Source organism: Rhynchophorus ferrugineus, unplaced genomic scaffold, assembly GCF_030347505.1.
Source record: "Rhynchophorus ferrugineus isolate W39M unplaced genomic scaffold, kcgeb_rfMv2 rfM4, whole genome shotgun sequence".
Taxonomy (NCBI): domain Eukaryota; kingdom Metazoa; phylum Arthropoda; class Insecta; order Coleoptera; family Curculionidae; genus Rhynchophorus; species Rhynchophorus ferrugineus.
In genome coordinates, this window is record NW_027472583.1 from 50,508,171 (window position 1) to 50,526,413 (window position 18,243).

Genomic DNA, 18,243 nt, shown 5'->3' on the forward strand with positions numbered 1-18,243 from the left:
TGGAGAGATAAATGACAGAAGGAGTGATATTATATTTCAACAAAAAGGTCAAAGGTAAACATCTTATATAGTATAGATGTTATACTGGACAAATAAATGAAGGTTCAAGATGAGACATCATATTAAAAAAAAGCCGTAGCTAAACCTCTGTCATAGTCTCGAAAAAATGCTTTGGGGAGACTAAACCAATAATATCAATCAATCAAACAATAAACCTTTATCTCATAGATAATATTGATATTGTGAAAGTTAATATAATATATAAACAATATAACAATATAAAGCTATTATTAAAATAATTATAAAATTAATTATTTTAACTGTTGGAATGCATTTATGGCGTTTTAGAAAAGATAGACAGCATTCAGTTATTCGCCCAATACCACTCCAATGCACTATATTTGGTTATAAAGTACATAATGATTTACACTTATATAAAATCTTGTTAAACATAAATTCAAGTTATCATTAGATAACAAGATATTACTATTATATCCATCATACAACGGTTCCAAAATCAAGAGTTGCGTGCCATTGTCGATGCTTCGTACTAAATTTCAAATGAAGGGATTCAACGCGATATTCCTCTAGAGCCATTAATGAATGTAATTCAACGACGAAGAATACCATGAAATTCAAGAAAGTCAGTGCAACCTAATGTAGTAACAGTGAAATGCGCAAATTAAACATACGTAAACAACACCATCCGATTTGATTATTGGACGTAGAATGGACTTTAGACTAAGCTTTAGAACAAGACTAATTAATTAAAATAGTATTTTTTATACAGGTGATCACTTAATGATGTAATTTTCTACATACTATGTATATATACAATATAAACATAACAAATACTTATTACCCTCTGGGCAGATCATGGAACTTATAGGAGTAATAAAAAAAAATTATTGCGTAAAATATGCCATATTTTGTGCCAAATAAACCTTTATGCGACAACATGTTACATTTAATAAAATAAATGATGTTCTTTTTTCTTTACATTCAAATTGTACCTAGGCTTTCGATACAATAAATTTTATTATATTTAGGTGCTAATAATATACTTACTAAACAACAATTGATGTTTTCCAAATTATACTTGAATTAATAGTTATCGAAAAGCTGTCTATTCTATCAAGTAAAGTAACCAAGTGGGCTTTGAATGAATCACGGCAATATCGTCTATATTTTAATATCTCTTTATATTAATTACTAGTAATATTTTAGTGATATTATTGGAATTTAGTTGGTTTTATTTTAAAACGAATACGTCAATTAAATGAACCTAACAAAATTTTCTAAAACAACGTTCAATTTTGCTTTAATTTTAATTCTAGATAGTAATTTTCTATCCTTACAATTAATTACAAGAAGCGCTTTTAGAAATGTACATGATACACTCCTCGATACTGTACAGCTTACATCTTTGATATAATAATAATATTGATGTTCATATTCATTATCATCATTTACTATGTTATGCATTTATTATTATTATTAGTATTATTTATTTGGATATTCTTGGAATATATGATTGAGAAAAAACCTTCAAAATCCCATTAATTTACCAAAGTATTTTTATTTTAATGATAAAATAATTAATTTTTTAAGTAGCAAGATTTTAAGTTTAATATAACTTGCCTCTGTTTTATATACCACAGACAACAAAACGTATTCATAAATATCTAAGGTACATTTGGCATTCATGACAATATACGAGACTTCAAGGCATGAGCAATCAAGAAGACACAACAATGTCTTTAGAAAACGTGGCACCGCTCAGTTGTACAACACGTTACGACAAAAGCCAACACGCAAATCAAATAATCCGCTTTAGTTTAAATATATTTGTATATACCAGGGTCAAGCTGCGAGAGATTATTGAGAATAGAAATATTTATATTGCTATTTTAGAATTGTTGCTATAAATATAATATGCTTATAGTTAAGAAAATCTAATAATGCTAGCTTAGAATATAGAAAAGAGAATCCTTCGAATATTACCAAATAAAATTCATCAAAGATATTTTCTTCTAATAGAAATACTCTATTTCGCATATGGTTTTTGAGTTTTTAAAATAACAATACAGGTCACATATCAATATCAAATCAAATACATATTTTTAACACTTTTAAATGTTACCATTAATATTGGGTCATTAACAAAAACTATTAATCCGATCCAAAACTAATCCTATCCTGAATCTTATCTAAAATAACTCCACTAAGAACGAGTCATGATCAAAATCGGTCGGTGATATGTTACCAAGGTATTCAATAAGTTTCCAAAATCAAGACAGAAATTTCCGTATCATTTTTCGTCAAGCTCTATATACTTATTCCAACCATCGTTCAGTTTATGGATAATATCACTATAGCAACTTATCATAAAAGATTCCTCTACAAAAGCTATTTCCTCATCGTTTCGTCACAAATAATTTTTTTGGATTTTGGATTATGGAGACTATTTTTCTCGATAAATGGGGCGATAAATCAAGATCACCGTGATATTAGCTCTATTTAAATTTATTAAATGTACGAAAACAATTACATTTGGATACGGAACGCTAATGTACAAAGACAACAAAGGTTAATAGGAAAAGGTAAAAGTTAGTATAACATAGGTCTTGTTACTTATGATGTTCTTTAATCATTAATTGTGTTAGTGTTTTGTCACTCGTCACTTATAAAATAGAATAATTGTGTTTTATATGATTTATGAATTTTTTTTAGAAACAAGCCTGAAAAAGATACACTATATAATGAAGCATTGTTTACAAAAAAACCATCAGACAGATCGAAATAGAAATTGACAGGTAGTTGAATCGTTAACAAGTGGTAATTAGTTTCAAAATTTACAAATTGGTAACTTATATAAATAGTGATTCTTATAGTCAAAGAGACTGTATTTTTTTGTTGTGGGCTGATAATTATCAACATAGCGTAATAAGAGCAGAAACAACTAAAGATGAGTATATAAGTAAAATAAGATAACTGTAGAAATGTCACCTTGTAGAGAATGAAATATTTATGTGCATAGATATTTGGGTAATTGTTTAGAATATACATGAACATTATGTTAGAATTTATGAGAAAAGAATTAATACTCTTTGGCATACATTTTAGTGAAAATATAGTGACTAATTCTGATTTTATAAATAAAAATGTAGATAGGCAGTAAAAGAAGAAACTCAGGAGAAATTCAGCGATATCAAAATGACTTAACAAAGAAACACAGGAGCGGAGGAAACAAGAATTAAATGTAAGAAGTTAATTGTGATTTCTAGTGAAAGTATAATATATTACTTGGATATACAATCGTTAATTAGCTAGATCCTCCAGGAAATACCACTACATAAAAAATTTGCCTAGAACTCTACGTCATAAGTGGTGTGTAAAAAGATTTCAATGTAAATATAATAAAACAACACTAACCTACAAACTGTTGTGGCTTTTAATTAACTGTAATTTAAATCTTTTAGAAATATATGCATTATATGTACTACAATATCAAAATAAATAAATTATACCCATTGTTTTATTTACCTTAAAACCATTTCCTATGTCAGAGTCAGAATAAACCAGAGCTTAAGGACATGCGTTGGCTGTTTTATTGGACGGACTATAATTAAATATCAAACCACCCAAAGAAGTAAACAATATGTTTCAATTAAAGCAAACCATACAATCATATATAACGCGGCATGTATATTCATGGTAAATATAATATTACAATGAAAAATATTGTATAACGAAAATAGGTAAACAGCAAACCAACAACAATCATATAAAGCTTCAATTTTTTGCATGTCTGCCTTTAATAAACAATACGGTAACATTAATATTCCAATACGAACTGAACCCTATCCATTTTCAATTGTCAAATTACGAATTAATTTCAATTAGTCTTCCGAACATATTATTTGTCGCGACAATAAACTGATAAAATCAGCGGAGATAACTAATGTAATTTCGAATTAACAAACATCAAACTCGAACGAACGATATTTAATATGCAATACGGTACAAACACTTGATTAGCGTATTATAATTGGGAACAATGACAGTTTTAACGACCGCTTTTTGGTTTAGTTTTACTATCTGATAAAAAATATACACACACGCAGCGTAAAATAGGCTCGTACGTACCGATAGTATACCTAAAAAAATTGTTATAAAATTTGCTAATATATATTTGAACATGGTTTTAACATATAAAAGATGAACAAAATAACAGAAACACCTGACATATACATAATATGTATTTTTAATAAGGCGTTGAGTCACCATTTCTTTTTAAAGCAGCTTCAGTTCTTCGTGGAATAATGTCTTAATAGTATTGTAGCGACCGCTACAACCCTTTAGACCACCACACATTTACCTACATCAAAGTCAAAGGTTGGAAACGCTGGTGGATGCGGTTCCCGGCTATAAAAGACCACCACGACGACGTCTCGCTCTCCCCATGGCTCCCGAAAGTTTCATACCTCGGTCTCCAGTTCGACCGCAGATTCCAATGGTCATCCCAAATTCAGCACGCCATTTGCAAGGGAAATGGCGTGTACAGCCTACTATTTCCTCTGCTCTGCAGAAAAAGCAATCTTCCAATCCCACAGAAAGCGACGCTGTATAAAATGCTAGTCCGTCCAATCTGCCTCAATGGAGCACAGGTGTGGTACAGGTATGTCTCGAAGAAACAAATTGAACTACTACAAGTGTTCCAATTCAAAAAAGTCCGTGCGTGAAGAGACATCAGCCGAAGACCATTTGGTTCTAACTGGTCAACCTAGTAAATGAAAAAAAACGTCTCGCTCTCTTTTCTTTTCTCTACCCCCTTATAAGAGTACCACGTCCACAGCGCTACCGTACTTCCTCTACCTAACTTAATATACTGCCATTCGTCCGTCAACCACATGTATCACTTAAAATCGTAATAAACAAGTTTTTATTCAACCAGTGTTTTCAGTTCCTCGTGCAAATTTCTTCCACCAAATAGTAGTGTGTTCGAACAAACAATCGCATCGGCAGCCACACATTCCGACCGACCAGACGAACATTCCTTCAGTTTCAATGATCTTGAAGGTAGAAAATTATTCCCTCCTCTTTACTCTAAAACTTCCCGCAACGGTTCAACTATGTTAAGGTCACAGAAAATTAGAGATTTAACTTTATAGGACATTTTGGGCATATACTTCGCGACGTCCAACATCTAGATGTCGCTACTTTTAACTTATTACTTGCTTTAATCGCTATGCTAACTGCGACGGGATCTCATTGGCTTATTTCGTTTCTATGGTGCGTTTATTGTTTATTTATTTTGGGCGTCATCATAGAGTATATATAGAGGTTTTACTTAAATAAGCGAAATCGAGGAAATGTTTTGCGTAGTCCAACCAATGCTGGCTCTGAGACCACATTTCTTATTGGTCTATTTGAATTTCCTTACAAAAGTTTTTGATTGGCCAATTTCTATAACCCGATCGTTTTTTTTTCTATGGTTTGTTTAGACGCCATTTTTGTGTGTCTGACTTGAGTACGATCAGCTTTTTGCGCCTTAATTATAATCACTATTATTTGATTATAATGCATCTTCATTCTCAAAAGTGTTGTGTATCCAGTATATGTGCGGAAATAAAAAAACCAGACGTCGTTCTCCTAAGAAGAAACAACCTAAGTTAGCTAGATTAAGGATGTGTGTGTGATTTAGCATTGCTTTCACCTGGTACGTATACAATTATTTATATAGAGCATTTGTATTCATATACATTGTTATTTATAGGAATACAACAGAAGAATTCATGAAAATATTACCCACCCTTTAAAACCAAAATTTGTCCAAACTGGGCGGTGGCAAAATTACATTGAAGGTAAACGTTATGAAATGAAAAGTTTTAGTTAACATTTAAAAAGTTGCTTGTAAAGTGTCATCAATTAAAAACTTAATTAATTTTAAGGGGTTCATTTACTTGAAACAAATGTATATTGGTTAAGATACTTATAATTAATATTTTGGCTTAAGGCTCCTTAACCGAGAGAACCTTTTCAACAAAGATATTAAAAAATATATCAATACAAAATAAAATAATACAATTTGTAGATCAACAAGATGAGCTTGATTTTATGGACAAGGGGTTATTTTGTTGCTTGTCTTATTATATTGTTAATAGATCCTTAAACTGTCTTTAACTCGTGGATTTTACCATAACAAGAGCACAGTAGTAATATATATATATATATATATATATATATATATATATATATATATATATATATATATATATATATAGATTTTATATCATATATATCATAGCTTTTATTTTTGTTTTTGTTTGTTGCTGTTATTTTGTTCTTAAGTACTTTTTGGTATGTTTTTTCCATTCTGACGTATATCATACAATGTAACGGTTTTAATTATCCGTTCCTTAATTTTCACAATAACATTGTAGTAATAATTACATCTTGTCCGATACATTTTGTGTTGAACTAGTAAGTAAAATATTAACAGACACAGACTTTCAGCTGTGCTATTCTGTTTTCGGTATGAGGGAACAAAAAGGTAGAAACTTTAATACATCTTATTTGAATTAATAGCACTAAAGAAATATGAAATATGGAAATATTTGCCACAAGATATGTGATGTTTTCAATTAGATTGCAGCCATTTTTATATCCACATTTAATTATTATTTATTTATATATTTGCTTCATTATCTTTTATATTACATTATATATGTATATTTCATTATTTTTTATTTATATACATTATATATTCATTATATACTTATATTTTAGCTTTTTGATATTGTATAATATTTGTATTTATATGATATTTTTTTATTAATAAATGGTTTTGAAAAATTACATTTTGGTTTTATTTGAAATTTAATTGGTCAAAGGAATGTGACGTCAGAGATTAGTCACGATAAGTGAAATTGTCGACTAATGAAATGCTCTCATAATAAAATATTTTCATTACAGATGCCTGTAATGGTAATTTAAACTAACCAATGAATTCAGCAAAATGATGTTCGCAGCGCCTTTCTGTCGAGACCACGCAAAACAATCCTGAAAATATTTGTATTAAGTTAACACTCTATCAATTACTCTATGGGCGTTATTTACTCTTTGGGCTGTCGGCATACTGACCTGACGTAAAGAATAATGCGTTTGTTAAAGTGGCATCAATTTAAAATTTAATAACTGCCTTGAACCCGCTCATTGCCTTAAAGAAAAAAATTTGTATAATTATTCGAATAAATATATTGGCTTAAGGCTACTTAATCAAGATAGTTTGAATTTTTTTTGGATCTATCTGGACTTAGGAATATACATCCTTTGGCTAGTATGTTTGAGAAATCATTTAAAATGCTCATCATCACTACATTCAATACTAACGGGGGATGTATTACCAGGAGTTGAGAAATTGTAACTTAACTCTATACTTTCAATTCCAGATGTTCCTATACGTACAGACGATGCAAGCCAATATCTCATACCTCAGAAAATTGTTTCATTATACTGTCTGTAGGTCTTTGAGCTACCTCTTTAATTAATCCCGCGATATTGCCACGTCGATAATGTATATCGATAAGATATTCTTTGTCAAATGTCTTTAAAAAATGTAAATTTAAAACAATTTAATTGTACACTACATAATGATCTTCCAGATAGAATATTAAAAATAATAAGGTGCGTCATAAAATAACAATTTTCTATGTAATGCCTACATCTGTATATCATATGAAATACTCAAAATTGCATTTTCAACATATATGACTATGAAGTTTGATTTTGAAGAAATCGACTGTCGAAATCCATCAAACATTTTTAAATCTTAACTTAAAACTTAACAACAATTTAAAAGTGGCTATTTTAATATCAATGACAAAGATCGGCATAAAGGACCAAAAAAGTTCGACGACAGTGAATTGCAAGACATATTCGACCCAATAAAACCAGCTCAAACTTTCGGGCAGCTTAATGGTTAATAAATTATCTGTTTCCAGGCGTTTACATAAAATGTAGAAGATCCAAAAATGGACTGACTGAGTATACAATTTTGAACTGTGCGAATATAACAGTTTCATTGAATCAATCAATCAGCTTGCAAGGAAAAAAAAGATTTCTCTAGATTGTGGCTAATGAGAAAAAAAGGATCTACTATTGGATCTCTTTTTACTTCTACTATTGGAGAATTTGGTAATAAATTAAATGAACGAAAATTGTTGTTATAAAACTCCCTCCCGCAGGAAACACCCAACCTAAAGGCAACGACACTGTCATCAAAGAATCCAACTCCATCAAACGACCAGTCACCCCAGCCTTTCTACTCAAAGATCTCGTATCTTCAAAGTATCTACAGACTATGATTGGTAAACTTCAAACCAAAAAATTTCCAGGCTTCGACGGAATATCGATTATCCAATTAAAAAAGCTCCCGCATAAAGCAACTCGCGGAACTGGCAAATATCATTAACTCCATCATGAGGCTGCAACACTTCCCGGCGTCTTAGCTTCGTCCGAAGCTTGCCGAGAGAGCAATACTCTACGCTCTCAACTCTTTCACAGAGGAAAACAACATCATTCTTGACGAATAATTTGGCTTTCGCGATATCATGATAATCGCGATATGATGATAATCACCATTCATACGTCCATCAGACTACCCCTTTGGCCGCACACATCCATTGCGCTCCTGACCAACGTAAAAAGCTTGGAGCGGTATTCCTGGACCTAACCAAAGCTTTCGACAAGGTCTGGCACGAAGGTTTGATCGCAAAATGCGTGCGGTTAGGCCTCCCAGAAAGTCTTACCTATCGGACAGATCTTTCCAGGTCAAGATCAGGAAAACACTTTCCAGTCGAGAGAAAATCGACGCTGACGTACCTCAAGGTTCTCCGCTGGCCCCAGTCTTATTTAACATCTTTATATCAGATCTACCGAGAAAGAAGCACATCGACGTCGCGTTTTACGATGACGACACTGCTTTCTTCATGGCCTCCAGGTTCGAGGTTACAATTGAAGAACGTTTACAAAAAAACCTGTCAAGTGCTTCAAGATCTGGATGTTGCAAATCAACCCCCTGAAAACCCAGGCCATCATTTTCCATAAGAAGTATTATGCACTGCCCGTCTTGCAACTTAAGATCGACACCGCCATAATTCCATGGCTGGATAACGTCACATACCTAGATCTCCACTAGACCGACGGTTCGGTTGGCAATGTTTATAATACTCTCCTCTACCATGCATGATAACCTCTTCTACCATGAGATTTTCATAACAAAAAAACCAACTATTCATAGCGTTTCTGTTCCTCATCACACGAAGTGACTGAAAATGACCATGAAAGATGATTCACTCTAGCAGTTTTTTTCATTCACTAGGGAAAAACAGAATATTATAACTGGCGAAAAGTATATCAATTATGACAGTTCTAAAGAAAACATTAGCATCGGAGTCAAAACAGAATATCCACAGAATGATATGATGTCCAGAACAAGTGATGTTGTACGAGGTGCTAAATCCAAATTTATCCAAAATAAACTATCGAGACTATAAAACATCAAAACAGAAAAGTTAACTGAACTATTATAAAACTAAAGGCCATCAAATAATTATACAGCCAGTTATTGTAAACGGTCGTCATATAAGCAAATATACGATAAATTGAATCATTAAAATCATCAGACATTGTCCTTTATAATTATCAGTTGTTCTAAAATATATTGCTGTTTATTAATGAAATTCTATTTAAAGCTCCAAGAAAAGATGGAAAAAGTAATGTCTAATGGACAACACAATGGAAAATGTTTTTTTTTAATAAAAAAGCAGCAAGAACTTATTCAAGATTCCCACGAACAATTATATGACACAATAACTTTAAATTTGATGATTTATGGAGGATGATTATCGTAAATAATGGTAAACGAACATTAAGGTAACATATATTTATATTTCACTTTTTCCAGCGTAATTCTATAGAAATTAGATGGGGGGTCTTATAATGGAAACTGGCAATTTGATGGCAATTTAGTAACCACAAAGAACGTGCCTCATTAGTCCGTCCTCAAAAAAAGAGGTTAAAAGGAATATAATTTGAAACGATTTATGTGGATTAGATTCTAGGCTTGTGTAAATACTAACCTCAGTTAGTTTACTAAACGAAAAAAATACACAATAATGTACATGATGTATATTGAGATGCTTTGTTATTAATAACCTATCCAATGTCGATATTATCAATAATTAACTAGGGCCATAATAATGAGAGGAAATCTTCTTATAAGCAAACGAAATAATTGTTTAAGAGTTCCGATCTGCAATTTCATCAGTGACCGGACATTTTGTGGGATTTGTATCTGGTAGCTGTGATGGCTAATATTATAACATCAGTCAAGATCAACTCCTTATATCAGCGCCGTACAAAGATAACTAAGAAGTTTTTTCTTTATAGCCTTTGATATATTTTACCCATAAATTGGTCTTGATAAGTTCAAGGTACCGAATCCCTAAATTGAAAAACAACTCCAAAGCATCTTTACCAAATGTTTGACGATTTGCTGGATGCAAGAGCGACAGAAGGCGGTGACCAAAAAAAAATTTCGTCTGAAAGAATTACGTTGCCCCAGGTACTACAATTTCCTCACACAAGTAAATTTCTCTTTTTTATCTGGTTTGCCATTAATAGCTGCTTTTTTGCTGTGCTAAGTTGATATTATGATCCAGTAAACTTTGTCTTATAATATCATATGATACATGACTATCTGAAGTAAGTCCACTTGCCTACCACATTATGGTCACTACTTTATTGGTCAACCTACTTGTTTTTTAATGATCAATGTATTTTCTCTCATCCGAAAGGTCTATAGTGCCACAGAAATCTTCAAAGAATTCGTTCATTCTTCTTTCGACAGACATGTCCAAGCCAATTGTAATCTGCGACTCTGAACTTGTTCCTCAACTGTGCACTGATTATTTGTTAGAACATCTCAACCTGAGAGCCGTATTGGTAAGACAAAAATAAAGAAGAAAAATTCGTTCGAAAGATAAGCTTTTGGCCTTGACTCCTGAAGCCTGGCTGATTTATCTTATAATTTTGTACATTCTTCTCCTGTATCACTGATCACAAAAATTTAAACTCATGCACTTGTTGTAACTGGACCACGCTGAAATTTATAATAATAGGTTATCCGTCAGCTCTTTTCAGCGGTGCTGAAGAAAACTTCATTAATTCTCAGGCCATATGGCTCTGCAGTTCGAAATATATCATGTCAACGTTTGTATCTGTGTCAGCGAATATAACGCTAGCATCAACGAACCTCAGATTAGTCAAGGATTATTTTTACCAGTTAAGAATAACTGACTTAGAACTTAGCTGACTAGCAAATTACCTTGTCCTTCCCAAAAGGTGATGTCAACTCCCTGTAGATAGAATTTTAGCCTTTAACTGACATCATAGAATAAAGACTAGGTCTACAGCAGTGTTTAGCCTCTTATTTTGACTAGGGATTATAGTGGTGAACCCAAAACACATTCACAGCCAAAACATTACACTAATGAGATTTCTAGAGTTTCTAATCTACCTCTATTCGTTGATCGAAATCCCGATAATCAGTCAACAAATAAAACAACGAATCACATAGCGCCATCTCTTATGGAATGCAAAAGTTATTGAATAACTGATTATTTACCATGAATAATTAATCCAAATATATACGATCTAACATAACGTATACATAGTACATTCAATATTTGCATTATTGACCAAATATGGTTTTATTAAATATCAATATGCTCCTAAATATGTATTACTAATTCAATGTAGTTATAGCTATTTATATAAATATGAAAAGTGTATTGATTGAAAACCTGAATATATGCCAAATAAAACTAAATGGTATATCATAGTCTAGTTGCATAAAGTATTATAACTTTATTATCATACATATTTTATTATATTAAATTATTAATAATATTAAGAACGAATAAAAGCAGTTAAACTCATCTATTATTTATTAAACATTGATAATAAACGTAAAATATATTTGGTAATGTGATTTTAACTTAAATTTTTTTAAAGTTAACCTAATTTAAATAATTAATATTAGTTTAAAATAGTGTTGAATATAAATAAATGAATGGCATATAATTCGGATAGTAAAACGTGATTTACGATTATTATTGAGATATTTAATTATATATATATATATATATATATATATATATATATATATATATATATATATATATATATATATATATATATATATATATACATATAATCAGATTTTACACTCTTGTCAAAGACAATTACAAACAAAAATTTACGACCATGCCGCAGCAGGATTCGAACCTACGACTATCGCAACAGTAGGTGAATCGTCCTGCAGTCTTTACCCCTGCGCCAACGAAGCCGGCATATATTCGATTAATAATCATTTTTATGTACAATTAAAACGATTTTCTATACTAAATATTGCAATATTATATCATGTAATATATAATAAACATAAAAAATAAACAAAATAAATGGTCATAGGAATATTTAAATTTTTTTTACATTTAACAAATATATTTTACACTATTCATATAACAAGCTTTTGAAATGACCCTGTTGGTCATTTTAACCTCAAAAGTATTGATGTTACAAGTATTAAACTGTGATTTAAACAAAATATTTCTTTTTGGATTTTTCAATCACACATTATAATCAAAACAAATATTTGGAAAGTTATTAAAATAAACTCAAATATTACTTAATAATATTAAATACCGTACATTTCAGTACTTTTAATATGTAAATATCATAAGATAGTAATTGACGTTCTTTGGTTTAAAAAATTAAAAAATTAAAAGATTAACAATAGATTAATAAAAGAAATATTATGGTGAATATTACTGCTTTAATTTATTGTCCAAACAAACATATAAATTATAACAAAACAATTAAAACAACATTCATCATATCATAGATCTCATAGATATATATGAACATATATGTATGAGTCTTAAAAATGTCAGTATGAATATGTGTCCAGTTAATTATTGTGCGAACAGTTTTCTCATTTGACTGACGTTCTGATTTATAATAATGTTTAGATGTTGCAAACACCACCACTACCCCTTTAATATAATTATAGCTGTTTATATAAATAAAAGAACTATATTGATTGAAATAAAAAACCTGTATATACGCCGAGTAAAATCAAAAAGTATCATCAAATATGTTTTATTTTATTAAATTATTAATAATATTAAGAACAATGCCGAGAAATTTATTTATTTTCAAATATTGAGAAAAATAAAATTTTTCGATATATTTATAGAGAACTGTTCATTCATCCACTCCCTAAATACATCTTTAATAGTTTCTTAATGTTTTGCAGCAAATTTAATATGAAATAAATTAATAAAATAAGATTTTACAATGAACATACACCATACATTTTTAATGCATTGACGAAAAATCTGTGTGATTTTAACACCTAAATGATTGACCTAACCTAATTTATATAATTAGTATTAGTTTAAAACATTGTCCAAAATAAATAAATGAATGACATGTACCTCGGATAGTAAAACATATGGTTCATGATTATTATTGATATATTTGATAATATATTCAACTAATTGTCATTTATCTATACAATAAGGGGTTTTTAATACTAAATCTTGTAATATTATAGCGTTTAAAATATAATAATATATAAAATATTTCTTTTTGGATTTTTCAATCACACATTATAATCAAAACAAATATTTGGAAAGTTATTAAAATAAACTCAAATATTACTTAATAATATTAAATACCGTACATTTCAGTACTTTTAATATGTAAATATCATAAGATAGTAATTGACGTTCTTTGGTTTAACTATATTGATAAATTATAGTGATTAATAATAAAAATATAAAAGACATATAAGAAGTATTAGTCATCACTAATACATAAAACAAATTAAATATATGTGTAAGAAATATTATGGTGAATATTACTGCTTTAATTTATTGTCCAAACAAACATATAAATTATAATTGTCATTTATCTATACAATAAGGGGTTTTTAATACTAAATCTTGTAATATTATAGCGTTTAAAATATAATAATATATTAAAATAAGAATAAATTAATAGCAGTACACAAATTAAACAAAGGAAATGGTAATAGAAATATTTGATTTAATATTAAAGCTGAGAAACATACTTTACTTTGTTCTTATAACAAACCCTATATTACTGTCGGTCATTCTAACCTCAAAAGTATTGACATCATCTTGGATCCATCAATGGAACAAAAAATAATGCCATTTTAAGCTAGGAAAATAAACACAAATAATGATTGACAATGTTAAAATATATATACCTTAAATGTATCTATTTTAATGTATTTTAATATGAAACATATTTTAATATTTAAAGATGTTAATTATTTTAAATATAATGATAAGGATAATAGATAATAATAATAATAATACAAGACATATAGAAATAATTATTAATATCACTCACAAATAATGCAAATCAGATATATGTGTAAAGAATATTATGGTGAATTTTACTGCTTTAATTTATTGCCCAAACAAACATATTGTGAATTATAACAGAAGAATAAAAACAACATTCATCATCTTCTGGAGTGACCTAGATCCATATATATCAACATACGTGTACAAGTTTTGTTGTTAAAAAAATTTCAATATAAATATTTGTCTAGTCTGTTATTGTACGATCATTTTTCTCATTTTTCAGACGTTTGACTGGATAAAGACTTTACAATAGGTTTTAGGTGTTGCGAACACCACCACTGCCACCCCTTTAAGGTGTCGGAACGAACCCTGTTACATAACCCATCCCGTGCTGCCCTTGGATCGTTCAAGATTGTATACAGCACCACCCCGTTACCCCAGCTCCCACTTACTGGTTGTGGAACTGCTGTACGTAGCCACCGGGCCCAGACACCCGCCTATGGAGGCTCCTGACAGACATAGGAGGTCCTGGTCCACTAGCATCTCCACTCGACTAATCTCGTATCGATATCGGACATTACGCGGATGCCGTAGCCGTTGTTGTCGACAGCCCGCAGAGGCGCTGACTGTCGGAGAGGAGATAGCGGACGACAGTGGCGGCTGCGCATCCCCCGCGATCTCGCACTCCCTCCGTCTCCTTCCCCCTCGGCCGCTCTCTCTCGCTCCCGAACTGTTTCGGCTTCTTCTTTGCGTCGTAACAATTCCACCGTGTACGTGGACGGGGCCGTATTCTCGACCCGGAGCGATTTTTTGAACTTGAGGATCGGCGTTTGATTGTTTGTCGAGCCTGACCGCCCCCTCAGGTCGCCCCAACTCCCGCCACCTAGGTCGGCCTACATTTGAATAGGCCGTCTATTTCGCAAAGCGACGGATACTCGCCGGCAAAAGTGGAATAAACTTTCCCTCCCAAGGATATATAGTCCCTCCAATAAAACAGCCAATGCACGTCATCAAAATTTATAATATAACGTTGCTGCACCAACTGACTGGCTCTGACTAATCTTCTTTTATATACGAGGGGGAATCAAACATAAAAGTTAATATTACTAACATATTTAGCATCTAGAGGATTTGATGCTCGAGTGTTCTTGGGTTTATGAGAAGGGAAGAAGCCGGTGTGGGTAACAACTGTGCTCGGTTCTGTCCGCAGTACAGCCATGGCTGAGCACGAGGTACCTTCGTCTATTGCACAACGTATCATCAAAAAGTTTTTAAACAATGAACGCGTTAAACCATCGGAGATTTTCACTCGATTGAAGGAACAGTTTAGGGATGCTACACTGTCTCAGAATCGAGTGTATACGCGGGTCAAAGAATTCAGGGATGGGCAAGAACGTGTTGAAAATGAAAGTCATGATCGACCCCACGAACAAGTCTCACAAATGACAAAATCCATGCTGTTCGATAGCTTTTTGAAAGTGATCGCCGGTTAAGGATTGAAAAAATCTCATCGGAATTTGGTATCAGCTATGGAAGTGTTCAATCCATCATCACTAATCAACTTGGCTTCAGAAAAATTAGTGCCCGCTAGGTTGTGATTATTTTTTTGTTTAAAAAGATTTGAAAGCACTGAAGAAGTAGAGGAGTTGGCGGACAATCCGCCCTCAAACTTTTTATGAAGAAGGAATATTCAAGCTTCCAAATCGGTGGCAAGTGTATAGAGCAAGGAGGGTGACTACATCTTGCTAACGTCAAGATAATCTTGATTCACCACCTGCTTTGTTTTATGCCGCTAGCTGTAACACGCTGAAAAATATTTCCAATTAAAATGATTCAACGACAATGACCAGTAACAATATATAAACAAATAAATAATTCGGGGAAATTTTTTGGCCACTTCCTCTCTGAAATCCTAGTAAATATTTTAATATTAGGTATTGGATTAATACATAGCGCTGATAGTTAGTTGGGTCACAGATTTATTAGGCTTCAGTTTGTTGCCAAATTTTAAAAAAATTACATGCGATGCAAAATATTATTCTTTGTCATCGATGACGCTTTCATCGAACAAGCTTTTGAAATGACCCTGTTGGTCATTTTAACCTCAAAAGTATTGATGTTACAAGTATTAAAATGTGATTTAAACAAAATATTTCATTTTGGATTTTTCAATCACACATTATAATCAAAACAAATATTTGGAAAGTTATTAAAATATACTCAAATATTACTTAGTAATATTAAATACCATACATTTCAGTACTTTTAATATGTAAATATCATATTAAAAAATTAAAAAATTAAAAGATTAACAATAGATTAATAAAAGAAATATTATGGTGAATATTACTGCTTTAATTTATTGTCCAAACAAACATATAAATTATAACAAAACAATTAAAACAACATTCATCATATCATAGATCTCATAGATATATATGAACATATGTGTATGAGTCTTAAAAATGTCAGTATGAATATGTGTCCAGTTAATTATTGTGCGAACAGTTTTCTCATTTGACTGACGTTCTGATTTATAATAATGTTTAGATGTTGCAAACACCACCACTACCCCTTTAATATAATTATAGCTGTTTATATAAATAAAAGAACTATATTGATTGAAATAAAAAACCTGTATGTACGGCGAGTAAAATCAAATAGAGTATCATAATCTAGCTACCAAAAGTATTGTAACGTTATCATCAAATATGTTTTATTTTATTAAATTATTAATAATATAAAGAACAAAGAAATGCAGAGAAATGTATTTATTTTCAAATATTGAGAAAAATAAAATTTTTCGATATATTTATAGAGGACTGTTCATTCATCCACTCCCACTCCCTTTGTTGCCAAATTTTAAAAAAATTACATGCGATGCAAAATATTATTCTTTGTCATCGATGACGCTGAGGGTCATATCATCGAAGCATTAAAAACTTCTCTAATACCTACGGGCATCACTTCGTTTTACACCCCTCCTTGTTTAACATTCATTTAACTACTGCAGACTGAAATGTGACTTTTGACTATGATTTAAGTATTTAATAGAAGTTCTAATGCAATTCCTACAATTCTTCATCACTAGACTTGTTTGAACAATAAATATCCCAGATAGAAAACGATTGCCATATAGTTCTATTATAATACGGTATTTTTTCCAGCACTTCTCATATGAAAACGGTAAAGTAAAATTCCCCGAAAAAAAAACACTTCATTCAGCACAAAATGCGATATATTTGATAAATTATATTGATAAAGCACTAAATAACAGCTGTTACGAGGATGATTACATTGTTGAAGTAAACAACAGAATGCTGTATTATCCACGCCATGTTGGACAACGCTACAACTCTAAGCATCAATAAACTAATCGACCCACATAAAAGTATGATTACATCCTTTATTGTTAAGCCTGTAACTCCTATAAGCATTAATTGCACCAGAAAATGTCATAAATAAATGAAATATTGGATACAAGGTTAGTTCGATATCAAAGCCTTGTGTTAACTGAAGTTTTAAAATAGAAAAGAATGACAGTCATCCTCGAACTAATTGCTAAGATTGAGCATCATTAAAAGGTTATAGATTGTCATAATTACATTAAAGTTGTTGCAACATATGCTGACGATACAGCGGTTTTATTATCACACGAGGATCCAATATCAGCCACAAGGTTGAAAACGTGGCGCATCAAAGCAAATGAGACAAAATCCACCCATGTGACATTCACCCTTTGTAGAAGAACTTGTCCCTCAGTAAAATTCAATAA

At 31.1% G+C, this 18,243-nt stretch overlaps 1 protein-coding gene across 5 annotated transcripts in view; it reads right to left on the reverse strand.

The window, feature by feature from the left end:
• The window catches only part of Ih (hyperpolarization activated cyclic nucleotide gated potassium channel Ih), a 332,983-nt gene extending 317,906 nt beyond the window's left edge, over positions 1 to 15,077 (reverse strand). For all 5 annotated transcript variants that reach the window (XM_076404225.1, XM_076404222.1, XM_076404223.1 and 2 more), the window contains exon 1: positions 14,921 to 15,077. In XM_076404225.1, the coding sequence (XP_076260340.1) occupies positions 14,921 to 14,988 (68 nt within the window). In that variant the 5' untranslated portion in view covers positions 14,989 to 15,077. The remainder of the gene's footprint in view (positions 1 to 14,920) is intronic.
• Between the last annotated feature and the right edge of the window lie 3,166 nt (positions 15,078 to 18,243).